At 48.3% G+C, this 24,919-nt stretch overlaps 1 protein-coding gene across 3 annotated transcripts in view; it reads right to left on the bottom strand.

Annotated features, from left to right (window-relative positions):
- Positions 1–437: 437 nt before the first annotated feature.
- Positions 438–24,919, bottom strand: part of cadm2b (cell adhesion molecule 2b) — a 459,638-nt gene continuing 435,156 nt past the window's right edge. For 2 of the 3 annotated variants that reach the window (XM_031791269.1, XM_031791271.1), the window contains 3 exons: positions 18,477–18,503; positions 2,299–2,421; positions 438–2,018 (listed from right to left, as the gene is read on the bottom strand). In XM_031791269.1, coding sequence (XP_031647129.1) covers positions 1,903–2,018; positions 2,299–2,421; positions 18,477–18,503 — 266 coding nt within the window. In that variant the 3' untranslated portion in view covers positions 438–1,902. The remainder of the gene's footprint in view (positions 2,019–2,298; positions 2,422–18,476; positions 18,504–24,919) is intronic. The other variant, XM_031791270.1, reaches the window with a different exon arrangement.

Here is a 24,919-nt window from a genome sequence, read left to right as displayed (position 1 = left end):
AGTATTAACTTAAGGGGGCTGAATAATTTTGCACGCCCCGTTTTTCAGTTTTTGATTTGTTAAAAAAGTTTGAAATATCCAATAAATGTCGTTCCACTTCATGATTGTGTCCCACTTGTTGTTGATTCTTCACAAAAAAATACAGTTTTATATCTTTATGTTTGAAGCCTGAAATGTGGCAAAAGGTCGCAAAGTTCAAGGGGGCCGAATACTTTCGCAAGGCACTGTATATATATATATATATATATATAAAAAAACAGATTAAAGATTTAATTTGTCCTTTACTACTGTAGCCCATAGAAAAGCAATGAATAACACATTCATAAATGGCATTAAAAAAAACAGTCAAAAAAATGTATCATGAGGAATAAGGTTGTCTGTCCTATATCTAGGAGACTTAAGAAAGTTCCGGAAATATTATTATTATTTTTGACACATATTTATCTCCTTATATTTGTTGGCACATAACTACCTCCATACTAGCATTCAGTTGTATGGGTTACCTTTTCAGACGAGCAGAACGGAGTTAGCAGGCCCAACCGTTCGGACGCTAAAGACGTTTTTTTTTTGCGAGAAGAAACCCATTTTTTGGGGGAATGTCTCCTGGTCTGACAAACAACGCTGTAGCTCTGCCTTGATTCCCCATTGAGCCCGACATCTGCAGTGTTTACTGTGAATAAGATTTTCGGGTCGAACGGCCCTTGACAACCCGCAGCCATATTGAATCCTGGTACCCCGAATCTCCAATCATTGGTCTGAAAACATCAGTGAATTTAGACTCGTATTGAATCCTGAGATAATGAATTGCTTGGTGCAGAAGTATTTCTCTGTTTGTCTGAGACTTTGTGCTTTAATTATACTTTTGTTTCTCTCTGTGGTTTCTTTCTATATGAGATGAGACTATGGCCTATACTAATATACAAATAAAGCTAAAAGAGGATATCATATAATATCCACATTCAAACATAAACAATCATACGGATTGTGCTTCATTTTTTAATTTTTTATTAAACTTTTTTTCAATTTTTCATTTTTTTTTTTTTGTGTGTCAGAACTATTCAGTTTATTGTACTTCCATCGTTTTCCACAACATGAGAGCCTAATTGTGTGCCTCTCATACCCAATACCATTTTTACAGTTGCAATAAAGCCCCATCACATGTCGTTCACATTGATACAGTTCACATATTCTTCTCTGAAAAGCATAATTATCGGCATAGCCAATGTTTTCCGGAGTCAGATGAAGCACATTTCTTTCCGCTTCCTGATGGAAATATCTGCAAAAGGTATATAACAGGGATGGTGAGGGGAGTAGGGGACACAAAATCCCCGCACCCCCCCCCCCCCCAAAAAAACAACAACTAAGAGTTGAAACAAACATGTCAGAAGCAGATTGAAAACGGTCTGTATATTTAGGAAATGTCAAATAAAACATGACAACAAACAAAGATTTGGGTGCTAAAACCTGAATGAAACAGGATCGGCTCTTTTTAAAACACTGAGTACATTTGCAGTAAAAACAAGGCAGCATTTTTATCGATTTGCTTGTTAAAAACCGACCAGTAAAACCAAACTTGAGCTTTCTCTTTCGGGAGAGGAGTGGAGGGGACAAAGAACTGGTTCCTGCCCCAGCAGCACTGAGCCAACTGCAGACTGTGTTGGTCGACTGGCAGAGATGGACCGGACATAGGGCAATTCTGGCAAATGCCAGTGGGCCAGAATAAAAAAAAAAAAAATTTGCTTAATAGTGGGTGCCTCAAGGAAACAAATGGGCTGATGCGTTTGAAATGCCCGGGCCGATATCTGGTCCTAGTCCGCCCCTGCCTCTGGTGAAAGAAACAAATCAAACAGAAAGAACAGAGGTGGAAACATAAAGGAAAAGAGACGGAAGGAAAGAACAGGTCTAAATGAAGTACTCTTTCTTCTCCTCTGCTGCGTGGTTCCCCTCTGCGTTGATGATGGCTGTGTCTGCGTCAGGGGCATCCTCGGATCCTTTAGCCTCGTGTGTTAGGTACGTCCCTGTTCACACACACATTCACACACCCACAGACACACACAACCCCACACACCCACAGAGACATCCACAGACACACACACAGACACAAACACCCACCCACAGACACCGACACACCCACAGATACATCCACAGACACACACACAGACACACAGATGTTTGGGTCATGTTTTCTATGTTTCTAGCATTTTATCTTCATTGAAAACAGTTTAAAGATTATTTACAGTATGTGGACATTTTACTAAAATATTGTGGGACTTTAGGAGAAGTAAATGACGTCCTTACCTTTATGCCTAGCCAGATACCGCCCTAGAGCTATGATCAAACACAAGGTGATGAACACAACCACAGCCACAACACCTCCAATTAATGCATGGTCAGGGTCCTGCTGTCCTGGTGCATTGGGATCTGGAGAGGAGGAGAGAGAGAGGAGGAGAGAGAGAGGAGAGAGAGAGAGGAGGAGAGAGAGAGAGAGAGAGAGAGAGAGAGAGAGAGAGAGGAGGAGAGAGAGAGGAGGAGAGAGAGAGAGGAGGAGAGAGAGAGAGGAGGAGAGAGAGAGAGAGAGAGAGAGAGAGAGAGAGAGAGAGAGAGAGAGAGAGGGAGAGAGAGAGAGAGAGAGAGAGAGAGAGAGAGAGAGAGAGGAGAGAGAGAGGAGGAGAGAGGGGAGAGGGAGAGAGAGAGAGAAGGAGAGAGATAGGAGGAGAGAGAGAGGAGGAGAGAGAGAGGAGGAGGAGAGAGAGAGAGAGAGAGAGAGGATGAGAGAGAGAGGAGGAGAGAGAGAGAAAGGGAGAGAGAGAGAGGAGAGAGAGAGGGAGAGGGAGAGAGAGAGAGAGAGGGAGAGAGAGGAGAGAGAGAGGGAGAGGAGAGGAGAGAGAGAGAGAGAGGGAGAGAGAGAGAGAGAGAGAGAGAGAGAGAGAGAGAGAGAGAGAGAGAGAGAGAGAGAGAGAGAGAGAGAGAGAGAGAGAGAGAGAGAGAGAGAGAAGAAGAGGGAGGGAGGGAGGGAGAGAGAGAGAGAGAGGAGGAGGGGAAGAAATGAGAGAGATAAGGAGGGGGACAGAGATGGAAAAAGGAGGGAGAGAAGAATGGGAAGAGGAGACGTAGAGCAAGAGGAGGAGGGCAATAGGAGAGACAACAGGTGAGTTTCATGCAGTGGGTCATCAATAGAACCAACAAAAACATCTAAGTGTTTCTGATTAAACAACATGAATAAAACTGTCATAGCAAAAAACCATCTTCTAGATTCTTCTTCTTGAATTATTCAGCAGCACTTTTAACAAGGTTGAGTTTGGGCCTGAACAAAAAAAAACAGGACATTGTGTGAGGGAGGAATTCAACTTTGTATACACATCCCCAAAAGGCCTGTTCCTTATCAAATCCACTACTTAGTGAACTATAGAACTATAGATTCCATTTTGGATTTGATCCTAATCTATCAGCTGTCGGTCTACTGTAGCTGTTAGCTATGCCTGCTATCCCAACGCAGCCATAACAGGCCCAGACCACTGTCCCTGTCTTGCGCAGAATCTGTGGCGCTGAAGGTCTTTGGTACAGTCTGAAATGGCTTCGGTTTAACCTGAGGCTGACTGGGGCATCCTGAAACCAGTTTACCACCCTACCTGAGCTGGGCCCCCCCTGTCGCTGTGTGTGTGTGTCCTGCTGTAAACTGTGAGCGGTCGGTCTGACATGACTTTATGTGCTACTTCTGTGCTCTGCTCTCATTAGCTCATGGTGATGAATGGCAGAGCCCGCTGCTCAGCTACGCAAAGTCACCCTGAGAGAGAGAGAGAGAGAGAGAGAGAGAGAGAGAGAGAGAGAGGAGAGAGAGAGAGAGAGAGAGAGAGAACGAGAGAGGGTAAGAGAGATGGGAAGAGAGAGAGCGAGGGTAAAGGGAGAGGGGTGAGAGAGAGCAAAGGGGAGATAGAGAAAGAGAGGGTAAGGGAGAGGGGGAGATAGAGAGAGGGGGAGAGGGAGGGGTGTTGGGTATTCCTATTTCTGTTCCACCTAGTACATTCCTCATTATTAACACCTAGAAATGTAACTTGTGTTTTTACCCGCCAAGTTTTATATGGAAAACCACACAATCTCCATATGGATGTAATTCTATGCAAGACGTACTGTATAATTCATCATCTTGATCTGGATTCACACAGAATGGGGCCACCATGATGGAACTACCAGCCTAACTCATTGACTGCCTCCCAAGTGGTACCCTATTATCATATCCCCCTATTAATCTATTCCCCTATTCTCATATCCCCCTATTAATCTATTCCCCTATTAATCTATTCCCCTATTAATCTATTCCCCTATTAATCTATTCCCCTATTATCATATCCCCCTGTTCATCTATTCCCCTATGAATCTATTCCCCTATGAATCTATTCCCCTATGAATCTATTCCCCTATTAATCTATTCCCCTATTAATCTATTCCCCTATTCTCATATTCCCCTATTATCATATCCCCCTGTTCATCTATTCCCCTATTAATCTATTCCCCTATTCATATTTTCCCCTATTCTCATATTCCCCTATTAATCTATTCCCCTATTCCCCTATTATCATATCCCCCTGTTAATCTATTCCCCTATTATTATATTCCCCTATTCTCATATTCCCCTATTAATCTATTCCCCTATTAATCTATTATCCTAATAATCTATTCCCCTATTAATCTATCCCCCCATTAATCTATCCCCCTATTCTCATATTCCCCTATTAATCTATTCCCCTATTAATCTATCCCCCTATTCTCATATTCCCCTATTAATCTATTCCCCTATTAATCTATTCCCCTATTCTCATATCCCCCTATTAATCTATTCCCCTATTAATCTAGTCCCCTATTAATCTATCCGCCTATGAATCTATCCCCCTATTAATCTATTCCCCTATTAATCTATCCCCCTATTAATCTATTCCCCTATTCTCATATTCCCCTATTATCATATCCCCCTATTAATCTATTCCCCTATTAATCTATTCCCCTATTCTCATATTCCCCTATTAATCTATTCCCCTATTAATCTATCCCCCTATTAATCTATTCCCCTATTAATCTATTCCCCTATTCTCATATTCCCCTATTAATCTATTCCCCTATTATCATATCCCCCTGTTCATCTATTCCCCTATTAATCTATTCCCCTATTCTCATATTACCCTATTAATCTATTCCCCTATTATCATATCCCCCTGTTCATCTATTCCCCTATTAATCTTTCCCCTATTCTCATATTTCCCTATTAATCTATTCCCCTATTCTCCTATTAATCTATTCCCCTATTATCATATCCCCCTGTTAATCTATTCCCCTATTAATCTATTCCCCTATTATCATATTCCACTATTAATCTATTCCCCTATTATCATATCCCCCTGTTCATCTATTCCCCTATTAATCTATTCCCCTTTTTAATCTTTTCCCCTATTCTCATATTCCCCTATTAATCTATTCCCCTATTCTCCTATTAATCTATTCCCCTATTATCATATCCCCCTGTTAATCTATTCCCCTATTATCATATTCCCCTATTAATCTATTCCCCTATTATCATATCCCCCTATTAATCTAGTCCCCTATTAATCTATTGCCCTAATCCCATATCATTTTATTCCCCTATTCTCCTATTCCCCTATTATCTTATTCCCCTATTATCCCATTCCCATAATCCCATATTATCCTATTCCCCTATTATCCCATTCCCCTATTCTCCTAATCCCATATTCTCCTATTCTCACATTATCCTATTCCCCTATTCTCCTAATCCCATATTCTCCTATTCTCCTATTCCCCTATTCTCCTAATCCCATATTATCCTATTCCCCTATTATCCCATTCCACTATTGTCATATTATCATATTCCCCTGTTATCCAATTCCCCTATTCCCCTAATCCCATATTCTCCTATTCCCCTAATCCCATATTCTCCTATTCCCCTAATCCCATATTCCCCTAATCCCATATTATCCTATCCCCCTATTCCCCTGATCCCATATTCCCCTAATCCCATATTCTCCTATCCCCCTATTCCCCTAATCCCATATTCTCCTTTTCCCCTAATCCCATATTCTCCTATCCCCCTATTCCCCTAATCCCATATTCTCCTATCCCCCTAATCCCATATTCCCATATTCCCCTAATCCCATATTCTCCTTTTCCCCTAATCCCATATTCCCCTATTCCCCTAATCCCATATTCTCCTATCCCCCTAATCCCATATTCCCCTATTCCCCTAATCCCATATTCTCCTTTCCCCTAATCCCATATTCCCCTATTCCCCTAATCCCATATTCTCCTATTCCCCAAATCCCATATTCCCCTGATCCCATATTCCCCTATTATCCTAGTCCCCTATTGCCCTATTAACCTATTTTCTTCATGGATTACACTGAGTGTACAAAACATTAGGAACACCTATTTAATATTGAGTTTTTGCCCTCAGAATAGCCTCAAATCGTTGGGCATGGACTCTTCAAGGTGTGGAAAGCGTTCCACAGGGATGCTGGCCCATGTTGACTCCAATGCTTCCCACAGTTGTGTGAAGTTGGCTGGATGTCCTTTGGGTGGTGGAACATTCTTGATACACACAGGAAACTGCTGAGTGTGAAAAATCCAGCAGCGTTGCAGTTCTTGACACAAACCGGTGGCACCTACTACCATACCCCCGTTCAAATACACTTACACCCTCTGAGTGGCACACATACACAATCCATGTCTCAATTGTCTCAAGGTTTAAAAATCCTTATTTAACCCGTCTCCTCCCATTAATCTACACTGATTGAAGTGGATTTAACAAGGGACATCAATAAGGGATCATAGCTTTCACCTGGATTCACCTGATCAGTCTATGTCCTGGAAAGAGTTCCTAATGTTTTGTACAGTCAGTGTCTATAGGGTGCCATTTGGGACAAACCCCAGGAATGCAGTCTAGTGTATTAAACCTGTCTGTCTCTCTGTCAGGAACAGGAAGTGTTTGGTAGAGTGTGTTTATTGTTGTCACCTAGATAAAAGCTTCAGCTATCTGTTGTTTAATGCATGTGCGTCATTGCCAAAGGCACAACAAAGGACAACAATAAAAACTACGGCTGAATCTCAAATGAGATCGTGTTCCCTACGTAGTGCACTACTTTGGACCAGGGTCCACAGGGCTCTGGTCAAAAGTAGTGCACTATATAGGGAATAGGGCTCCATTTGGGAGGTAGGCTAACGTGACCTCAGATTGCTGCACACGTGGATTCTCTTCCTTCTCTATGAAGAGCGACAAGGTTAGGGTGACAATATAAATATTTAAACAGAAATTTACACACATTACAGAGGCACAGCCATAAATTGAGAGAGAGGTGTCTGAGTTCATTAAACTATCATGTCTGAATCCCAAATGGAACACCCTATTCCCTATAGGCCCTGGTGGAAAATTAGTGCACTTTAAAGGAAACAGGGTACCATTTGGAACGCGGGCAAATGTGTTGACGTGAGGAGGTAGCCTAGCTAGAGAAATGTATATTTCCAGGGGACACGTTCTCTTATGACATCACAAGGTTGGTGTACTTGGCTTTATTAAACCACACAAAAAGAAGGTAGGCTCCTCCCCTTGTTGGTCATTCTGGCTAAAAACCAGATTTACATACTTCACTTTATATTCTTAAAGACCATAGACCGGACCTGGTAGAGAAAGGCAACACACACAGTTCATTCGTAAAGTATTCAGACCCCTTGACTTTTTCTACATGTTGTTATGTTATAGCTTTTATTGTAAAATGGATTCAATTGTTTTATTTCATAATCAATCTAAACGCAATAATGACAAAGCAAACACGGGTTTTTAGACATTTTTGCCAAAAAAATTAAATAAAAAACTGAAATAATACATTTGCATAAGTATTCATAAACTTTACTCAGTATTTTGTTGAAGTGCCTTTGGCAGTGATTACAGACTCGAGTCTTCTTGGGTACGACGCTACAAGCTTGGCACACCTTTATTTGAGGAGTTTCTCCCATTCTTCTCTGCAGATCCTCTCAAGCTCTGTCAGGTTCTATGGGGAGCGTCGCAGCACAGATATTTTCAAGTCTCTCCAGAGATGTTAGATCGGGTTCAGGTTCCGGGTACTAGCCGGGCCACTCAAGGACATTCAGAGACTTGTCCCGAAGCCACTCCTACACTGTCTTGGCTGTGTGCTTTGGGTCGTTGTCATGTTGGAAGGTGAACCTTCGCCTCAGTCTGAGGTCCTGAGCACTCTGGAGCAGGTTTTCATTCAGGATCTCTCTGTACTTTGTTCCGTTCATCTTTGCCCCGATCCTCACTAGTCTCCCAGTCCTTGCCGCTGAAAAACATCCCCACAGCATGATGCTGCCACTACCATGCTTCACCGTAGGGATTGTGCCAGGTTTCCTCCAGATGTGACGCTTGGCATTCAGGCCAAAGAGTTCAATCTTGGTTTCATCCGACCAGTGAATCTTGTTTCTCATGGTCTGAGAGTCTTTAGGTGCCATTAGGCAAACTCCAAGCAGGCTATCATGTGCCTTTTACCGAGGAGTGGCTTCCATCTGGCCACTCTACCTTGAAGGCCTGATTGGTGGAGTGCTGTTGAGATGGATGTCCTTCTGGAAAGTTCTAGGAGAGGGGGTGACCTTGACAATTTATTGTTAAAACGAGAGGCTGCCTGGATCTTTAATTTAAAAAACCTTTGCTCCCTTCGGTCTCAACTTAGACTTTGATCTGAAGCCATTCTTGTGATTTTGCTATTGTAAATGTTTGTTGGCCTACGTAGCCATACACTATCCATTTATGTTGTTTTGTATGCTATTTTAAAATATGAGAATTAACCAATGATATCAGGCCACACCCGGCCATGATTACAGACACCTGTGTGTGTGTGTCCTTTCGACACTATATAAACTAATCACCCCACAGTGTTTGTCATTATACCCCTGATGAAGACAGCTTGTCTGCCGAAATGTTGGATATTAACTTATTAAATTATTGCATCTGAGCTCCTAGAGTGTGCCGCTCTCCTTTAATTTCTTTCTGGAAGGTTCTCCCATGTCCACAGAGGAATTCTGGAGCTCTGTCAGAGGGACCATCGGATTCTTGTTCACCATCATGACCAAGGCCGTTTTCCCCTCGATTGCTCAGTTTGGCCGGGTGGCCAGCTCTAGGAAGAGTCTTTGTGGTTCCAAATTTCTTCCACTTAAGAATGATGGAGGCCACTGTGTTCTTGGGGATCTTCAATGCTGCAGAAATGTTTTGGTACCCTTCCCCAGATCTGTGCCTCAATACAATCCTGTCTCGGCGCTCTGGGGACTATTCCATCGATCTCACGTCTTGGTTTTTGCTCTGACGTACACTGTCAACTGTAGGACCTTATATAGACAGTTGTGTGCCTTTCCAAATCATGTTTAATCAATTGAATTTTCCACAGGTGGACTCCAATCAAGTTGTAGAAACATTTCAAAGGATGATCAATGGAAACAGGATGCACCTGAGCGCAATGTCGAGTCTCATAGCAAAGAGTCTGAATACCTATGTAAATAAGGTATTTTTAGTTTTTTAACTTTGCAAAATTTTCTAAAAACCTGTTTTCGATTTGTCGTCATGGGGTACAGTGTGTAGATTGCTGAGGATGTTTATTTATTTAATCTATTTCAGAATAAGGCTTTAACGTAACAAAATGTGGAAAAAGTCAAGGGGTCTGAATACTTCCCCGAAGGCCCTGTATCTACACGCCCATCCCAAATGGCACCATGTTCCCCAACAGCACTCTACTGAAATGTATATAGGGAATAGGGCTGTATTATAAAGTAGAGCACTATATAGGGAATAGGGCTGTAGTATAATGATGTGTACTATATGGGGAATAGAGTGCCATTTGGAATGCAAACACAGAGACTCGCTGGGGTAGAAACCAATCAATGACTGAACTCTCCCACTAAACAGCCAATTAGGTGCTCCATTAAACGATTAAGACACCAGCCACGGCCGGCCGGTCGGGCCCCGCTCATTGGGCAGGATTAGAATTTTCTGAGCTAAACTGACCAAGACGCACCTCCAACAACACATAACACCTCCCATAATTCTACCCCCAAAACATTGACAATTTCTCTCAACCAGTGGCATAAGGGCTTTTTAGGTGAGCATTGATGCCACCGTGTGATAAGCAGTGCCCACTTTGTCAAATAAATGTGGTTGTCCATTCCCAGCATGCCTCTTTCCAGAGTGCCTGTTGGAGAGATGCATCGCTACGGCGCACCACCAACGTTCTGTCCCCAAGAATGATCTAAACATAAACCACGAAGCATATATAGGATAGGGTAGAGAGAGCATGTGGCTTTTTTTTCTGTAGTCTACAGGCTGGAGATAAAATGGATGACAACGTAATGAGACGGACACTTTGTACAGGTTTCACCGATCAAATAGCCAAACCTAAATAGCGCCCGATCAAATAACAAAAATGCGTTGTCATGTTAACAAACAACATATCCTAAAAAAACAGAACAGGTCAAAGTGAAATGGACAAAAACAACTGTTGTCCAGGAGTTTCCCCCCATTGTCCTAATCAGTGGTTTGAAGTTTGTATCCGTACATTTTTGACAAGCTGAACATAGCGAAAAATAATATACGTCTGCATTTCCCGCTGTGTAAACACATTGCAAATAGGCTCACGATAACTCCTGATAAAGTCGGGTAGTTTATATTCAGAGCTTAAACAGCCAAAATGATTAGAATCAGGACTAATAAAGCCAATGCACCGGCCTGTTTTACAAATGAAGGGCCTACCACATAGATGGGCATTCATACAACTCCATTGCGGGCTGACATGGTAGGCTACACCCCAGTAAGCACGAAACGACGTCTTTTGTACCTGTTTTTACAAACGGTAGGCTTAACACATAGATGGGCATTGATCAAATTAAATTTCAGGCAACACTGTGGGCTAAAAAGAGGTGTAATGAGTTTGTACTAAAAAAAGATGTCACATAAAGCTAACTTCATTATTCATTTTTTACTGCGTCAGTAATCACGGCCCGGCGCCGACGTCTTTTTTTGGTGCAGTCTTTGATTTCCACATCCACGGACATTGGTTTTTGGTCAGGTCCGGACCAAATCTGAACCAATCATAGGGTCTGGACCAGTCCTGATTTGGTACAAACATAGACGTCTATAAATGATATCTTTTCAACTTCAACAGCCCAAAATGTGCCTGATTTCAACATCCTGGAAAATACATATTTTCACCTTTCATTCAGAACCTAAATTTATATTAACTTCCACTCCCGGAAATACATTATTTTCCTGTTTTGTTTTTTGTCTTGCCTAGTACCGCAGAACAGCAAGGACCAGCAAGGACCAGATAGGACCAGCAAGGACCAGCAAGGACCAGCTAGGACCAGCAAGGACCAGCAAGGACCAGCTAGGACCAGCAAGGACCAGCTAGGACCAGCAAGGACCAGCAAGGACCAGCTAGGACCAGCAAGGACCAGCTAGGACCAGCAAGGACCAGAAAGGACCAGCTAGGACCAGCAAGGACCAGCTAGGACCAGCAAGGACCAGCTAGGACCAGCAAGGACCAGCAAGGACCAGCTAGGACCAGCAAGGACCAGCTAGGACCAGCTAGGACCAGCTAGGACCAGCAAGGACCAGCTAGGACCAGCAAGGACCAGCTAGGACCAGCAAGGACCAGCAAGGACCAGCAAGGACCAGCTAGGACCAGCAAGGACCAGCTAGGACCAGCTAGGACCAGCTAGGACCAGCAAGGACCAGCTAGGACCAGCAAGGACCAGCTAGGACCAGCAAGGACCAGCTAGGACCAGCTAGGACCAGCAAGGACCAGCAAGGACCAGCTAGGACCAGCAAGGACCAGCAAGGACCAGCTAGGACCAGCAAGGACCAGCTAGGACCAGCAAGGACCAGCAAGGACCAGCAAGGACCAGCAAGGACCAGCAAGGACCAGCTAGGACCAGCTAGGACCAGCAAGGACCAGCTAGGACCAGCAAGGACCAGCTAGGACCAGCAAGGACCAGCAAGGACCAGCAAGGACCAGCTAGGACCAGCAAGGACCAGCAAGGACCAGCTAGGACCAGCAAGGACCAGCAAGGACCAGCTAGGACCAGCTAGGACCAGCAAGGACCAGCTAGGACCAGCAAGGACCAGCTAGGACCAGCAAGGACCAGCAAGGACCAGCTAGGACCAGCAAGGACCAGCTAGGACCAGCAAGGACCAGCTAGGACCAGCAAGGACCAGCTAGGACCAGCTAGGACCAGCTAGGACCAGCTAGGACCAGCAAGGACCAGCTAGGACCAGCTAGGACCAGCTAGGACCAGCAAGGACCAGGACCAGCTAGGACCAGCTAGGACCAGCAAGGACCAGCTAGGACCAGCAAGGACCAGCCGGGAACTCATGTAAGATATTCATTTCTACAGTCATAACATTCATCCAACATCCTCCATTCATAGCTAAACCTAAAAATAAAAATACATGAGCACTATTCCAACATGCAGTATCATGGTTTCCTACCCAATAGGCACCCCATTTACTATTTAGTGCACTAGTTTTAACCAGGGCCCTCTAAAAGTAGTGTACTATATATAGGGAATAGGGTGCAAATTGAGAAAAGAGCTATGGAGCTCATAATTATTATCGTATTGTGAAAGATTTCTAAGATGTGATTGTCGGTCTCGGTCTATGATCACATTTCAGTGGTATTGCAAGATGCCTTTTTTTTTCTCTCTCATGCATTTCTATAATGAGATGAACCTACAGACGGATCAGTATTGTATAAAACTTCCCAACAACCCTTTTTCTCACGGATCAGAATTGTCTGGAAGGACCATGAAAAGGAGTCGGTAATGGTAAGGATTCTGAAGGATTCGTGTACAGGCGGAAAGCACACAAGATAGACCATCATGCAATTTCAAGATGATGCCAGCTTTAAAAAATAAATACATATGCATGTGACTGTTGAAGATACAAAGAAGATGTTCTTAGGGTTCGCAATAGAGTGTGGGCCAGGGCCAATAGAGTGTGGGCCGGGCCCAATAGAGTGTGGGCCAGGGCCAATAGAGTGTGGGCCAGGGCCAATAGAGTGTGGGCCGGGCCCAATAGAGTGTGGGCCAGGGCCAATAGAGTGTGGGCCAGGGCCAATAGAGTGTGGGCCAGGGCCAATAGAGTGTGGGCCAGGGCCAATAGAGTGTGGGCCGGGCCCAATAGAGTGTGGGCCAGGGCCAATAGAGTGTGGGCCAGGGCCAATAGAGTGTGGGCCAGGGCCAATAGAGTGTGGGCCGGGGCCAATAGAGTGTGGGCCGGGCCCAATAGAGTGTGGGCCGGTGCCAATAGGGTGTGGGCCGGGGCCAATAGGGTGTGGGCCAGGGCCAATAGAGTGTGGGCCAGGGCCAATAGAGTGTGGGCCAGGGCCAATAGAGTGTGGGCCAGGGCCAATAGAGTGTGGGCCGGGCCCAATAGAGTGTGGGCCAGGGCCAATAGAGTGTGGGCCAGGGCCAATAGAGTGTGGGCCAAGGCCAATAGAGTGTGGGCCGGGCCCAATAGAGTGTGGGCCAGAGCCAATAGAGTGTGGGCCGGGCCCAATAGAGTGTGGGCCGGGCCCAATAGAGTGTGGGCCGGGGCCAATAGAGTGTGGGCCGGGCCCAATAGAGTGTGGGCCGGGGCCAATAGGGTGTGGGCCGGGGCCAATAGGGTGTGGGCCGGGCCAATAGAGTGTGGGCCAGGGCCAATAGAGTGTGGGCCAGGGCCAATAGAGTGTGGGCCAGGGCCAATAGAGTGTGGGCCAGGGCCAATAGGGTGTGGGCCAGGGCCAATAGAGTGTGGGCCAGGGCCAATAGAGTGTGGGCCAGGGCCAATAGAGTGTGGGCCAGGGCCAATAGAGTGTGGGCCAGGGCCAATAGAGTGTGGGCCAGGGCCAATAGAGTGTGGGCCGGGCCCAATAGAGTGTGGGCCAGGGCCAATAGAGTGTGGGCCAGGGCCAATAGAGTGTGGGCCGGGCCCAATAGAGTGTGGGCCAGGGCCAATAGAGTGTGGGCCAGGGCCAATAGAGTGTGGGCCAGGGCCAATAGAGTGTGGGCCGGGCCCAATAGAGTGTGGGCCAGGGCCAATAGAGTGTGGGCCAGGGCCAATAGAGTGTGGGCCAGGGCCAATAGAGTGTGGGCCAGGGCCAATAGAGTGTGGGCCAGGGCCAATAGAGTGTGGGCCAGGGCCAATAGAGTGTGGGCCGGTGCCAATAGAGTGTGGGCCGGGGCCAATAGAGTGTGGGCCAGGGCCAATAGAGTGTGGGCCAGGGCCAATAGAGTGTGGGCCAGGGCCAATAGAGTCTGGGCCAGGGCCAATAGAGTGTGGGCCGGGCCCAATAGAGTGTGGGCCAGGGCCAATAGAGTGTGGGCCAGGGCCAATAGAGTGTGGGCCAAGGCCAATAGAGTGTGGGCCGGGCCCAATAGAGTGTGGGCCAGGGCCAATAGAGTGTGGGCCAGGGCCAATAGAGTGTGGGCCAGGGCCAATAGAGTGTGGGCCAGGGCCAATAGAGTGTGGGCCGGGCCCAATAGAGTGTGGGCCGGTGCCAATAGAGTGTCGGGGCCAATAGAGTGTGGGCCAGGGCCAATAGAGTGTGGGCCAGGGCCAATAGAGTGTGGGCCAGGGCCAATAGAGTGTGGGCCAGGGCCAATAGAGTGTGGGCCGGGCCCAATAGAGTGTGGGCCAGGGCCAATAGAGTGTGGGCCAGGGCCAATAGAGTGTGGGCCAAGGCCAATAGAGTGTGGGCCGGGCCCAATAGAGTGTGGGCCAGAGCCAATAGAGTGTGGGCCGGGCCCAATAGAGTGTGGGCCGGGCCCAATAGAGTGTGGGCCGGGGCCAATAGAGTGTGGGCCGGGCCCAATAGAGTGTGGGCCGGGCCCAATAGAGTGTGGGCCGGGGCCAATAGGGTGTGGGCCGGGCCAATAGAGTGTGGGCCGGGCCAATAGAGTGTGGGCCAGGGCCAATAGAGTGTGGGCCAGGGCCAATAGAGTGTGGGCCAGGGCCAATAGGGTGTGGGCCAGGGCCAATAGAGTGTGGGCCAGGGCCAATAGAGTGTGGGCCAGGGCCAATAGAGTGTGGGCCAGGGCCAATAGAGTGTGGGCCAGGGCCAATAGAGTGTGGGCCAGGGCCAATAGAGTGTGGGCCGGGCCCAATAGAGTGTGGGCCAGGGCCAATAGAGTGTGGGCCAGGGCCAATAGAGTGTGGGCCAGGGCCAATAGAGTGTGGGCCAGGGCCAATAGAGTGTGGGCCGGTGCCAATAGAGTGTGGGCCGGGGCCAATAGAGTGTGGGCCAGGGCCAATAGAGTGTGGGCCAGGGCCAATAGAGTGTGGGCCAGGGCCAATAGAGTCTGGGCCAGGGCCAATAGAGTGTGGGCCGGGCCCAATAGAGTGTGGGCCAGGGCCAATAGAGTGTGGGCCAGGGCCAATAGAGTGTGGGCCAAGGCCAATAGAGTGTGGGCCGGGCCCAATAGAGTGTGGGCCAGAGCCAATAGAGTGTGGGCCGGGCCCAATAGAGTGTGGGCCGGGCCCAATAGAGTGTGGGCCGGGGCCAATAGAGTGTGGGCCGGGCCCAATAGAGTGTGGGCCGGGGCCAATAGGGTGTGGGCCGGGGCCAATAGGGTGTGGGCCGGGGCCAATAGGGTGTGGGCCGGGGCCAATAGGGTGTGGGCCAGGGCCAATAGGGTGTGGGCCAGGGCCAATAGGGTGTGGGCCAGGGCCAATAGAGTGTGGGCCAGGGCCAATAGAGTGTGGGCCAGGGCCAATAGAGTGTGGGCCAGGGCCAATAGAGTGTGGGCCAGGGCCAATAGAGTGTGGGCCGGGCCCAATAGAGTGTGGGCCAGAGCCAATAGAGTGTGGGCCGGGGCCAATAGAGTGTGGGCCGGGGCCAATAGAGTGTGGGCCGGGGCCAATAGAGTGTGGGCCGGGGCCAATAGAGTGTGGGCCGGGGCCAATAGAGTGTGGGCAAGGGCCAATAGAGTGTGGGCCAGGGCCAATAGAGTGTGGGCCAGGGCCAATAGAGTGTGGGCCAGGGCCAATAGAGTGTGGGCCGGGGCCAATAGAGTGTGGGCCAGGGCCAATAGAGTGTGGGCCAGGGCCAATAGAGTGTGGGCCAGGGCCAATAGAGTGTGGGCCAGTGTCAATGTTCATTGTGCCTGTCGTGTTATAGACTGAATAATACAGTGGCAGAGAGCCTAGCTAGGTATCGCGTGTGGAGAGGACTGACTCAGCTCCATGCGAGGTGATGGGAGAGGTCTGACTCAGCTCCATGCGAGGTGATGGGAGAGGTCTGACTCAGCTCCATGCGAGGTGATGGGAGAGGACTGACTCAGCTCCATACGAGGTGATGGTTAGACTCATATGGAGCGGACTGACTCAGCTCCATGTGAGGTGATGGGAGAGGACTGACTCAGATCCATGCGAGGTGATGGTTAGACTCATGTGGAGCTGACTGACTCAACTCCATGCGAGGTGATGGTTAGACTCATGTGGAGCGGACTGACTCAGCTCCATGCGAGGTGGTGGTTAGACTCATGTGGAGCAGACTGACTCAGCTCCATGCGAGGTGATGGTTAGACTCATGTGGAACGGACTGACTCAGCTCCATGCGAGGTGATGGTTAGACTCATGTGGAGCTGACTGACTCAACTCCATGCGAGGTGATGGTTAGACTCATGTGGAACGGACTGACTCAGCTCCATGCGAGGTGATGGGAGAGGACTGACTCAGCTCCATGCGAGGTGATGGGAGAGGACTAACTCAGCTCCATGCGAGGTGATGGGAGAGGACTGACTCAGCTCCATAGGAAGTGATGGGAGAGGACTGACTCAGCTCCATGCGAGGTGATGGGAGAGGACTGACTCAACTCCATGCGAGGTGATGGGAGAGGACTGACTCAACTCCATGCGAGGTGATGGGAGAGGACTGACTCAGCTCCATGCGAGGTGATGGGAGAGGACTGACTCAGCTTCATAGGAGGTGATGGGAGCGGACTGACTCAGCTCCATACGAGGTGATGGTTAGACTCATATGGAGCGGACTGACTCAGCTCCATGTGAGGTGATGGGAGAGGACTGACTCAGCTCCATGTGAGGTGATGGGAGAGGACTGACACAGCTCCATGCGAGGTGATGGTTAGACTCATGTGGAATGGACTGACTCAGCTCCATGCGAGGTGATGGTTAGACTCATGCGGAACGGACGGACTCAGCTCCATGCGAGGTGATGGTTAGACTCATGCGGAGCGAACTGACTCAGCTCCATGCGAGGTGATGGTTAGACTCATGTGGAGCGGACTGACTCAGCTCCATGCGAGGTGATGGGAGAGGACTGACTCAGCTCCATGCGAGGTGATGGTTAGACTCATGTGGAGCGGACTGACTCAGCTCCATGCGAGGTGATGGTTAGACTCATGTGGAGCGGACTGACTCAGCTCCATGCGAGGTGATGGTTAGACTCATGTGGAGCGGACTGACTCAGCTCCATGTGAGGTGATGGGAGAGGACTGACTCAGCTCCATGCGAGGTGATGGTTAGACTCATGTGGAGCGGACTGACTCAACTCCATGCGAGGTGATGGGAGAGGACTGACTCAGCTCCATGCGAGGTGATGGTTAGACTCCTGTGGAGTGGACTGACTCAGCTCCATGCGAGGTGATGGTTAGACTCATGTGGAGCGGACTGACTCAGCTCCATGCGATGTGATTGTTAGACTCATGTGGAGCTGACTGACTTAGCTCCATGCGAGGTGATGGGAGAGGACTGACTCAGCTCCATGCGAGGTGATGGTTAGACTCATGTGGAGCGGACTGACTCAGCTCCATGCGAGGTGATGGTTAGACTCATGTGGAGCGGACTGACTCAGCTCCATGCGATGTGATTGTTAGACTCATGTGGAGCTGACTGACTCAGCTCCATACGAGGTGATGGTTAGACTCATGTGGAGCGGACTGACTCAGCTCCATGCGAGGTGATGGGAGAGGACTGACTCAGCTCCATGCGAGGTGATGGTTAGACTCATGTGAAGCTGACTGACTCAACTGCATGCGAGGTGATGGGAGAGGACTGACTCAGCTCCATACGAGGTGATGGTTAGACTCATGTGGAGCGGACTGACTCAGCTCCATGCGAGGTGGTAGTTAGACTCATGCTGTGTGATAGGAAGGCTATGGGCAAATCTGAAATGGCAACCTTATAGGGCTCTGGACACAAGTAGGGCCCTATATTGTGTAGGGAACAGGGTCCCATTTGGGACGCTGGCTGTGGCGTGTGACCTCACATCAATCAATCAATCAATCAAATGTATTTATGAAGCCTTTTTTTTTTTTTTACATCAGCCAATGTCACAAAGTGCTCTACATGTACCACCTCACATGTATGACCTCACATACATGACCTCACATCCTGATTGCAATTATGACCTGACAGCCGGCTAGCAGCGGGATATTTACCTGTGGTGGGCTCTGGTAAGTCTTTGGCTGTTGCCATGGTTGCAGACAGAGACGCAGAGGCAAGGAAGGAAGGGAAGGGAAGACGAGGGGAGAAGAACATCATATCAGACCACATAAAGATGAAATCATAGAATGAGGAATGGAGGGGGGGGGGGGGGGGGGTCTGGGGTTACCGTGCTCTTAGACTGTCGACACAGACGGACAGACAGACAGAGATAGGGGTTACCATGCTCTTAGACTGTCGACACAGACAGACGGACGGACGGACAGACAGACAAAGCGGAGCTCACTTCAAGCTCAGCTGAGTGACGACTGACAGAACCAGAAGAAGCCCGCTGAAACGCACGTCGGGAGTTCTTTGGAGACATCACAGTGACAGCAGTACAGGGCCCACTGACACACACAGACAGTCAGGATGACAACGATGACAATCAACCACGAGGTATTCAAAGTCTACTCTCTGTTATGGGGTAGAAGGCTATGGCAGACAGCTCTTAAAATAGGAGTAGAGATTGTAGACTCTTAGAAACAAAAAGGTTCTATCTAGAACCTAAAAGGGTTCTTCGGCTGTCCACATAGGAGAACCATTTGAGGAACCCTTTTTTGGTGCCAGGTACAACCCATCTGGTTCCAGGTAGAAACCTTTTGGTTACCAGGTAAAACCCTTTTTAGTTCGATGTAGAACCTGTTCCACAGAGAGTCTATTAAACCAGCTGTCTGGGTATCAGCTGTCTGGGTATCAACTATCTGGGTATCAACTGTCTGGGTATCAACTGTCTGGGTATCAACGGTATGTCAAACTAACTGTCTGGGTATCAACTGTCTGGGTATCAACTGTCTGGGTATCATCTGTCTGTGTATCAACAGTGCATTAAATCAACTGTCTGGGTATCAGCTGTCTGGGTATCAGCTGTCTGGGTATACTCTGTCTATTAAATCAGCTGTCTGGGTATCAGCTGTCTGGGTATCAACTGTCTGGGTATCAACTGTCTGGGTATCAACTGTCTGGGTATCAGCTGTCTGGGTATAAACAGTCTGGGTATCAGCTGTCTGGGTATCAGCTGTCTGGGTATCAGCTGTCTGGGTATACTCTGTCTATTAAATCAGCTGTCTGGGTATCAGCTGTCTGGGTATCAGCTGTCTGGGCATCAACGGTCTGGGTATCAGCTGTCTGGGTATCAACGGTCTGGGTATCAGTTGTCTGGTTATCAGTTGTCTGGGTATCAACTGTCTATGTATCAACTGTCTGGGTATCAGCTGTCTGGGTATCAGCTGTCTGGGTATCAGCTGTCTGGGTATCAACGGTCTGGGTATCAGCTGTCTGGGTATCAGCTGTCTGGGTATCAACTGTCTGGGTATCAGCTGTCTGGGTATCAGCTGTCTGGGTATCAACTGTCTGGGTATCAGCTGTCTGGGTATCAGCTGTCTGGGTATCAACAGTGTATTAAATCAACTGTCTGGGTATCAGCTGTCTGGGTATCAACGGTGTATTAAATCAACTGTCTGGGTATCAACTGCCTGGGTATCAACTGTCTGGGTATCAGCTGTCTGGGTATCAACTGTCTGGGTATCAACTGTCTGGGTATCAACTGTCTGGGTATCTACTGTCTGGGTATCAGCTGTCTGGGTATCATCTGTCTGGTTACATTAGACCTGATCACTCTCTATTTCCCTCTACACTTTTGATGTTAAATGGACAGGGTGAAGGAGTACTCTCTCTCCAACCAAGTTACATGACTTGATAAGCAAACTGAAGTGAAGAGAAAATTATTTATTGTATTTTGTCTTAATCAGACAGCAGTACTACTTGTTTTTCACACTCATCGCGACGGATATGAATGCAAACCAGCTTTATGCAGCTAGAGTACAGCAATGCTTTCTGGCTCTAAAGGTCGAGTCTGGGGCTCAATGTATCAAGCGTAAGAGTGATGATCTAGGATCTGCTCCCCCGCCCCCGCCCCCCCCCCTGTCCATGTCATGCTATTGTGGCGAGTGGTGCAGCGGTCTAAGGCACTGCATCTCAGTGCAAGAGGTGTCACTGCAGTCCCCGGTTCGAATCCAGGCTGCATCACATCCGGCCGTGATTGGGAGTCCCTTAGGGCAGTGTACAGTTTGCCCAGCGTCGGGGTAGGGCCGTCATAGTAAATAAAGAGTTTGTTCTTAACCGACTTGCCTAGTTAAATAAAGGTTAAATCTAAAGAAAATAATAATTGTGACCTTAAAGGCAAAACAGATCCTAAATCAGCATTTCTACACCGAGACAGTTGATATATACGGCCCCTGCTCTTACAGCATGACAACTATGTCTCATTAGGTCAACTCTCCTTCCTATTTCCATAGTGGAAAACCAACATCAACATGGATTTAACTACAGCTTCTGTTGTATTGTGAATCCAACTGTGGGATTCTGAATGCATAAACCCTTTCCAAGCAGCAGAACACGGTGAAGGGAGGCCAGCTTCTCTAACTCTCTACTTTCCAAACAGCAGAACATGGCGAAGGGAGGCCAGCTTCTCTAACTCTCTACTGTATAAACAGCAGAACATGGTGAAGGGAGGCCAGCTTCTCTAACTCTCTACTTTATAAACAGCAGAACATGGCGAAGGGAGGCCAGCTTCTCTAACTCTCTACTTTCCAAACAGCAGAACATGGCGAAGGGAGGCCAGCTTCTCTAACTCTCTACTTTCCAAACAGCAGAACATGGCGAAGGGAGGCCAGCTTCTCTAACTCTCTACTGTATAAACAGCAGAACACGGTGAAGGGAGGCCAGCTTCTCTAACTCTCTACTTTATAAACAGCAGAACATGGCGAAGGGAGGCCAGCTTCTCTAACTCTCTACTGTATAAACAGCAGAACATGGCGAAGGGAGGCCAGCTTCTCTAACTCTCTACTGTATAAACAGCAGAACACGGTGAAGGGAGGCCAGCTTCTCTAACTCTCTACTTTATAAACAGCAGAACATGGCGAAGGGAGGCCAGCTTCTCTAACTCTCTACTGTATAAACAGCAGAACATGGCGAAGGGAGGCCAGCTTCTCTAACTCTCTACTGTATAAACAGCAGAACACGGTGAAGGGAGGCCAGCTTCTCTAACTCTCTACTGTATAAACAGCAGAACACGGTGAAGGGAGGCCAGCTTCTCTAACTCTCTACTGTATAAACAGCAGAACATGGCGAAGGGAGGCCAGCTTCTCTAACTCTCTACTGTATAAACAGCAGAACACGGTGAAGGGAGGCCAGCTTCTTTAACTCTCTACTTTATAAACAGCAGAACACGGTGAAGGGAGGCCAGCTTCTCGAAAAGCGTTTGATCCATCTTTGAGGGATTATGTTGCATGTGGCCCTCATTTGTGCATGGACACACACACACACACACACACACACACACACACACACACACACACACACACACACACACACACACACACACACACACACACACACACACACACACACACACACACACACACACACACACACACACACACACACACACACACACATACACACATTCACACACACACACACAAAATAATTGCAGACATAATGAGGTCTTAAATAAGAACTGGGGTTTGCGGAAATATTGCATAGCATATTTTGCATTCCACAGTTTTCTCTGTAGAATGTCCTGTCAAGTTGTTGTGGGAAGACCTGACAGAAATATGTGTTTGAAAAAAGGCTGTGGATTTATGGATTTTACTGGTTTACCATGCGAGTGAAGAGAAAATCCATTCACTCTATGTGTCCCAAATGCAACCCTATTCCCTATATAGTGCACTACATTTGACTAATGCCCTATGGTCCCTGGTAAAAAATAGTGCACCAAAGAGGGAATAGGGTGCCAAATTGGGAGCGAGATATAAATATATTACAAATCTGAGCATCTTTCCTCAACCTCTGTGGTTCACCAACCTCCAGCTGTTCTCAACCTCTGTGGTTCACCAACCTCCAGCTGTTCTCAACCTCTGTGGTTCACCAACCTCCAGCTGTTCTCAACCTCTGTGGTTCACCAACCTCCAGCTGTTCTCAACCTCTGTGGTTCACCAACCTCCAGCTGTTCTCAACCTCTGTGGTTCACCAACCTCCAGCTGTTCTCAACCTCTGTGGTTCACCAACCTCCAGCTGTTCTCAACCTCTGTGGTTCACCAACCTCCAGCTGTTCTCAACCTCTGTGGTTCACCAACCTCCAGCTGTTCTCAACCTCTGTGGTTCACCAACCTCCAGCTGTTCTCAACCTCTGTGGTTCACCAACCTCCAGCTGTTCTCAACCTCTGTGGTTCACCAACCTCCAGCTGTTCTCAACCTCTGTGGTTCACCAACCTCCAGCTGTTCTCAACCTCTGTGGTTCACCAACCTCCAGCTGTTCTCAACCTCTGTGGTTCACCAACCTCCAGCTGTTCTCAACCTCTGTGGTTCACCAACCTCCAGCTGTTCTCAACCTCTGTGGTTCACCAACCTCCAGCTGTTCTCAACCTCTGTGGTTCACCAACCTCCAGCTGTTCTCAACCTCTGTGGTTCACCAACCTCCAGCTGTTCTCAACCTCTGTGGTTCACCAACCTCCAGCTGTTCTCAACCTCTGTGGTTCACCAACCTCCAGCTGTTCTCAACCTCTGTGGTTCACCAACCTCCAGCTGTTCTCAACCTCTGTGGTTCACCAACCTCCAGCTGTTCTCAACCTCTGTGGTTCACCAACCTTCAGCTGTCCTCAACCTCTGTGGTTCACCAACCTCCAGCTGTTCTCAACCTCTGTGGTTCACCAACCTCCAGCTGTCCTCAACCTCTGTGGTTCACCAACCTCCAGCTGTCCTCAACCTCTGTGGTTCACCAACCTCCAGCTGTTCTCAACCTCTGTGGTTCACCAACCTCCAGCTGTTCTCAACCTCTGTGGTTCACCAACCTCCAGCTGTTCTCAACCTCTGTGGTTCACCAACCTCCAGCTGTTCTCAACCTCTGTGGTTCACCAACCTCCAGCTGTTCTCAACCTCTGTGGTTCACCAACCTCCAGCTGTTCTCAACCTCTGTGGTTCACCAACCTCCAGCTGTTCTCAACCTCTGTGGTTCACCAACCTCCAGCTGTTCTCAACCTCTGTGGTTCACCAACCTCCAGCTGTTCTCAACCTCTGTGGTTCACCAACCTCCAGCTGTTCTCAACCTCTGTGGTTCACCAACCTCCAGCTGTTCTCAACCTCTGTGGTTCACCAACCTCCAGCTGTTCTCAACCTCTGTGGTTCACCAACCTCCAGCTGTTCTCAACCTCTGTGGTTCACCAACCTCCAGCTGTCCTCAACCTCTGTGGTTCACCAACCTCCAGCTGTCCTCAACCTCTGTGGTTCACCAACCTCCAGCTGTTCTCAACCTCTGTGGTTCACCAACCTCCAGCTGTTCTCAACCTCTGTGGTTCACCAACCTCCAGCTGTTCTCAACCTCTGTGGTTCACCAACCTCCAGCTGTTCTCAACCTCTGTGGTTCACCAACCTCCAGCTGTTCTCAACCTCTGTGGTTCACCAACCTCCAGCTGTTCTCAACCCTCTGTGGTTCACCAACCTCCAGCTGTTCTCAACCTCTGTGGTTCACCAACCTCCAGCTGTTCTCAACCTCTGTGGTTCACCAACCTCCAGCTGTTCTCAACCTCTGTGGTTCACCAACCTCCAGCTGTTCTCAACCTCTGTGGTTCACCAACCTCCAGCTGTTCTCAACCTCTGTGGTTCACCAACCTCCAGCTGTTCTCAACCTCTGTGGTTCACCAACCTCCAGCTGTTCTCAACCTCTGTGGTTCACCAACCTCCAGCTGTTCTCAACCTCTGTGGTTCACCAACCTCCAGCTGTTCTCAACCTCTGTGGTTCACCAACCTCCAGCTGTTCTCAACCTCTGTGGTTCACCAACCTCCAGCTGTTCTCAACCTCTGTGGTTCACCAACCTCCAGCTGTTCTCAACCTAACCTCTGTGGTTCACCAACCTCCAGCTGTTCTCAACCTCTGTGGTTCACCAACCTCCAGCTGTTCTCAACCTCTGTGGTTCACCAACCTCCAGCTGTTCTCAACCTCTGTGGTTCACCAACCTCCAGCTGTTCTCAACCTCTGTGGTTCACCAACCTCCAGCTGTTCTCAACCTCTGTGGTTCACCAACCTCCAGCTGTTCTCAACCTCTGTGGTTCACCAACCTCCAGCTGTCCTCAACCTCTGTGGTTCACCAACCTCCAGCTGTCCTCAACCTCTGTGGTTCACCAACCTCCAGCTGTTCTCAACCTCTGTGGTTCACCAACCTCCAGCTGTTCTCAACCTCTGTGGTTCACCAACCTCCAGCTGTTCTCAACCTCTGTGGTTCACCAACCTCCAGCTGTTCTCAACCTCTGTGGTTCACCAACCTCCAGCTGTTCTCAACCTCTGTGGTTCACCAACCTCCAGCTGTTCTCAACCTCTGTGGTTCACCAACCTCCAGCTGTT

This window comes from Oncorhynchus kisutch, linkage group LG15, assembly GCF_002021735.2.
Source record: "Oncorhynchus kisutch isolate 150728-3 linkage group LG15, Okis_V2, whole genome shotgun sequence".
Taxonomy (NCBI): domain Eukaryota; kingdom Metazoa; phylum Chordata; class Actinopteri; order Salmoniformes; family Salmonidae; genus Oncorhynchus; species Oncorhynchus kisutch.
The sequence above is the reverse complement of the archived record's forward strand: the minus strand, read 5'-3'. Positions and strand labels throughout refer to the sequence as shown.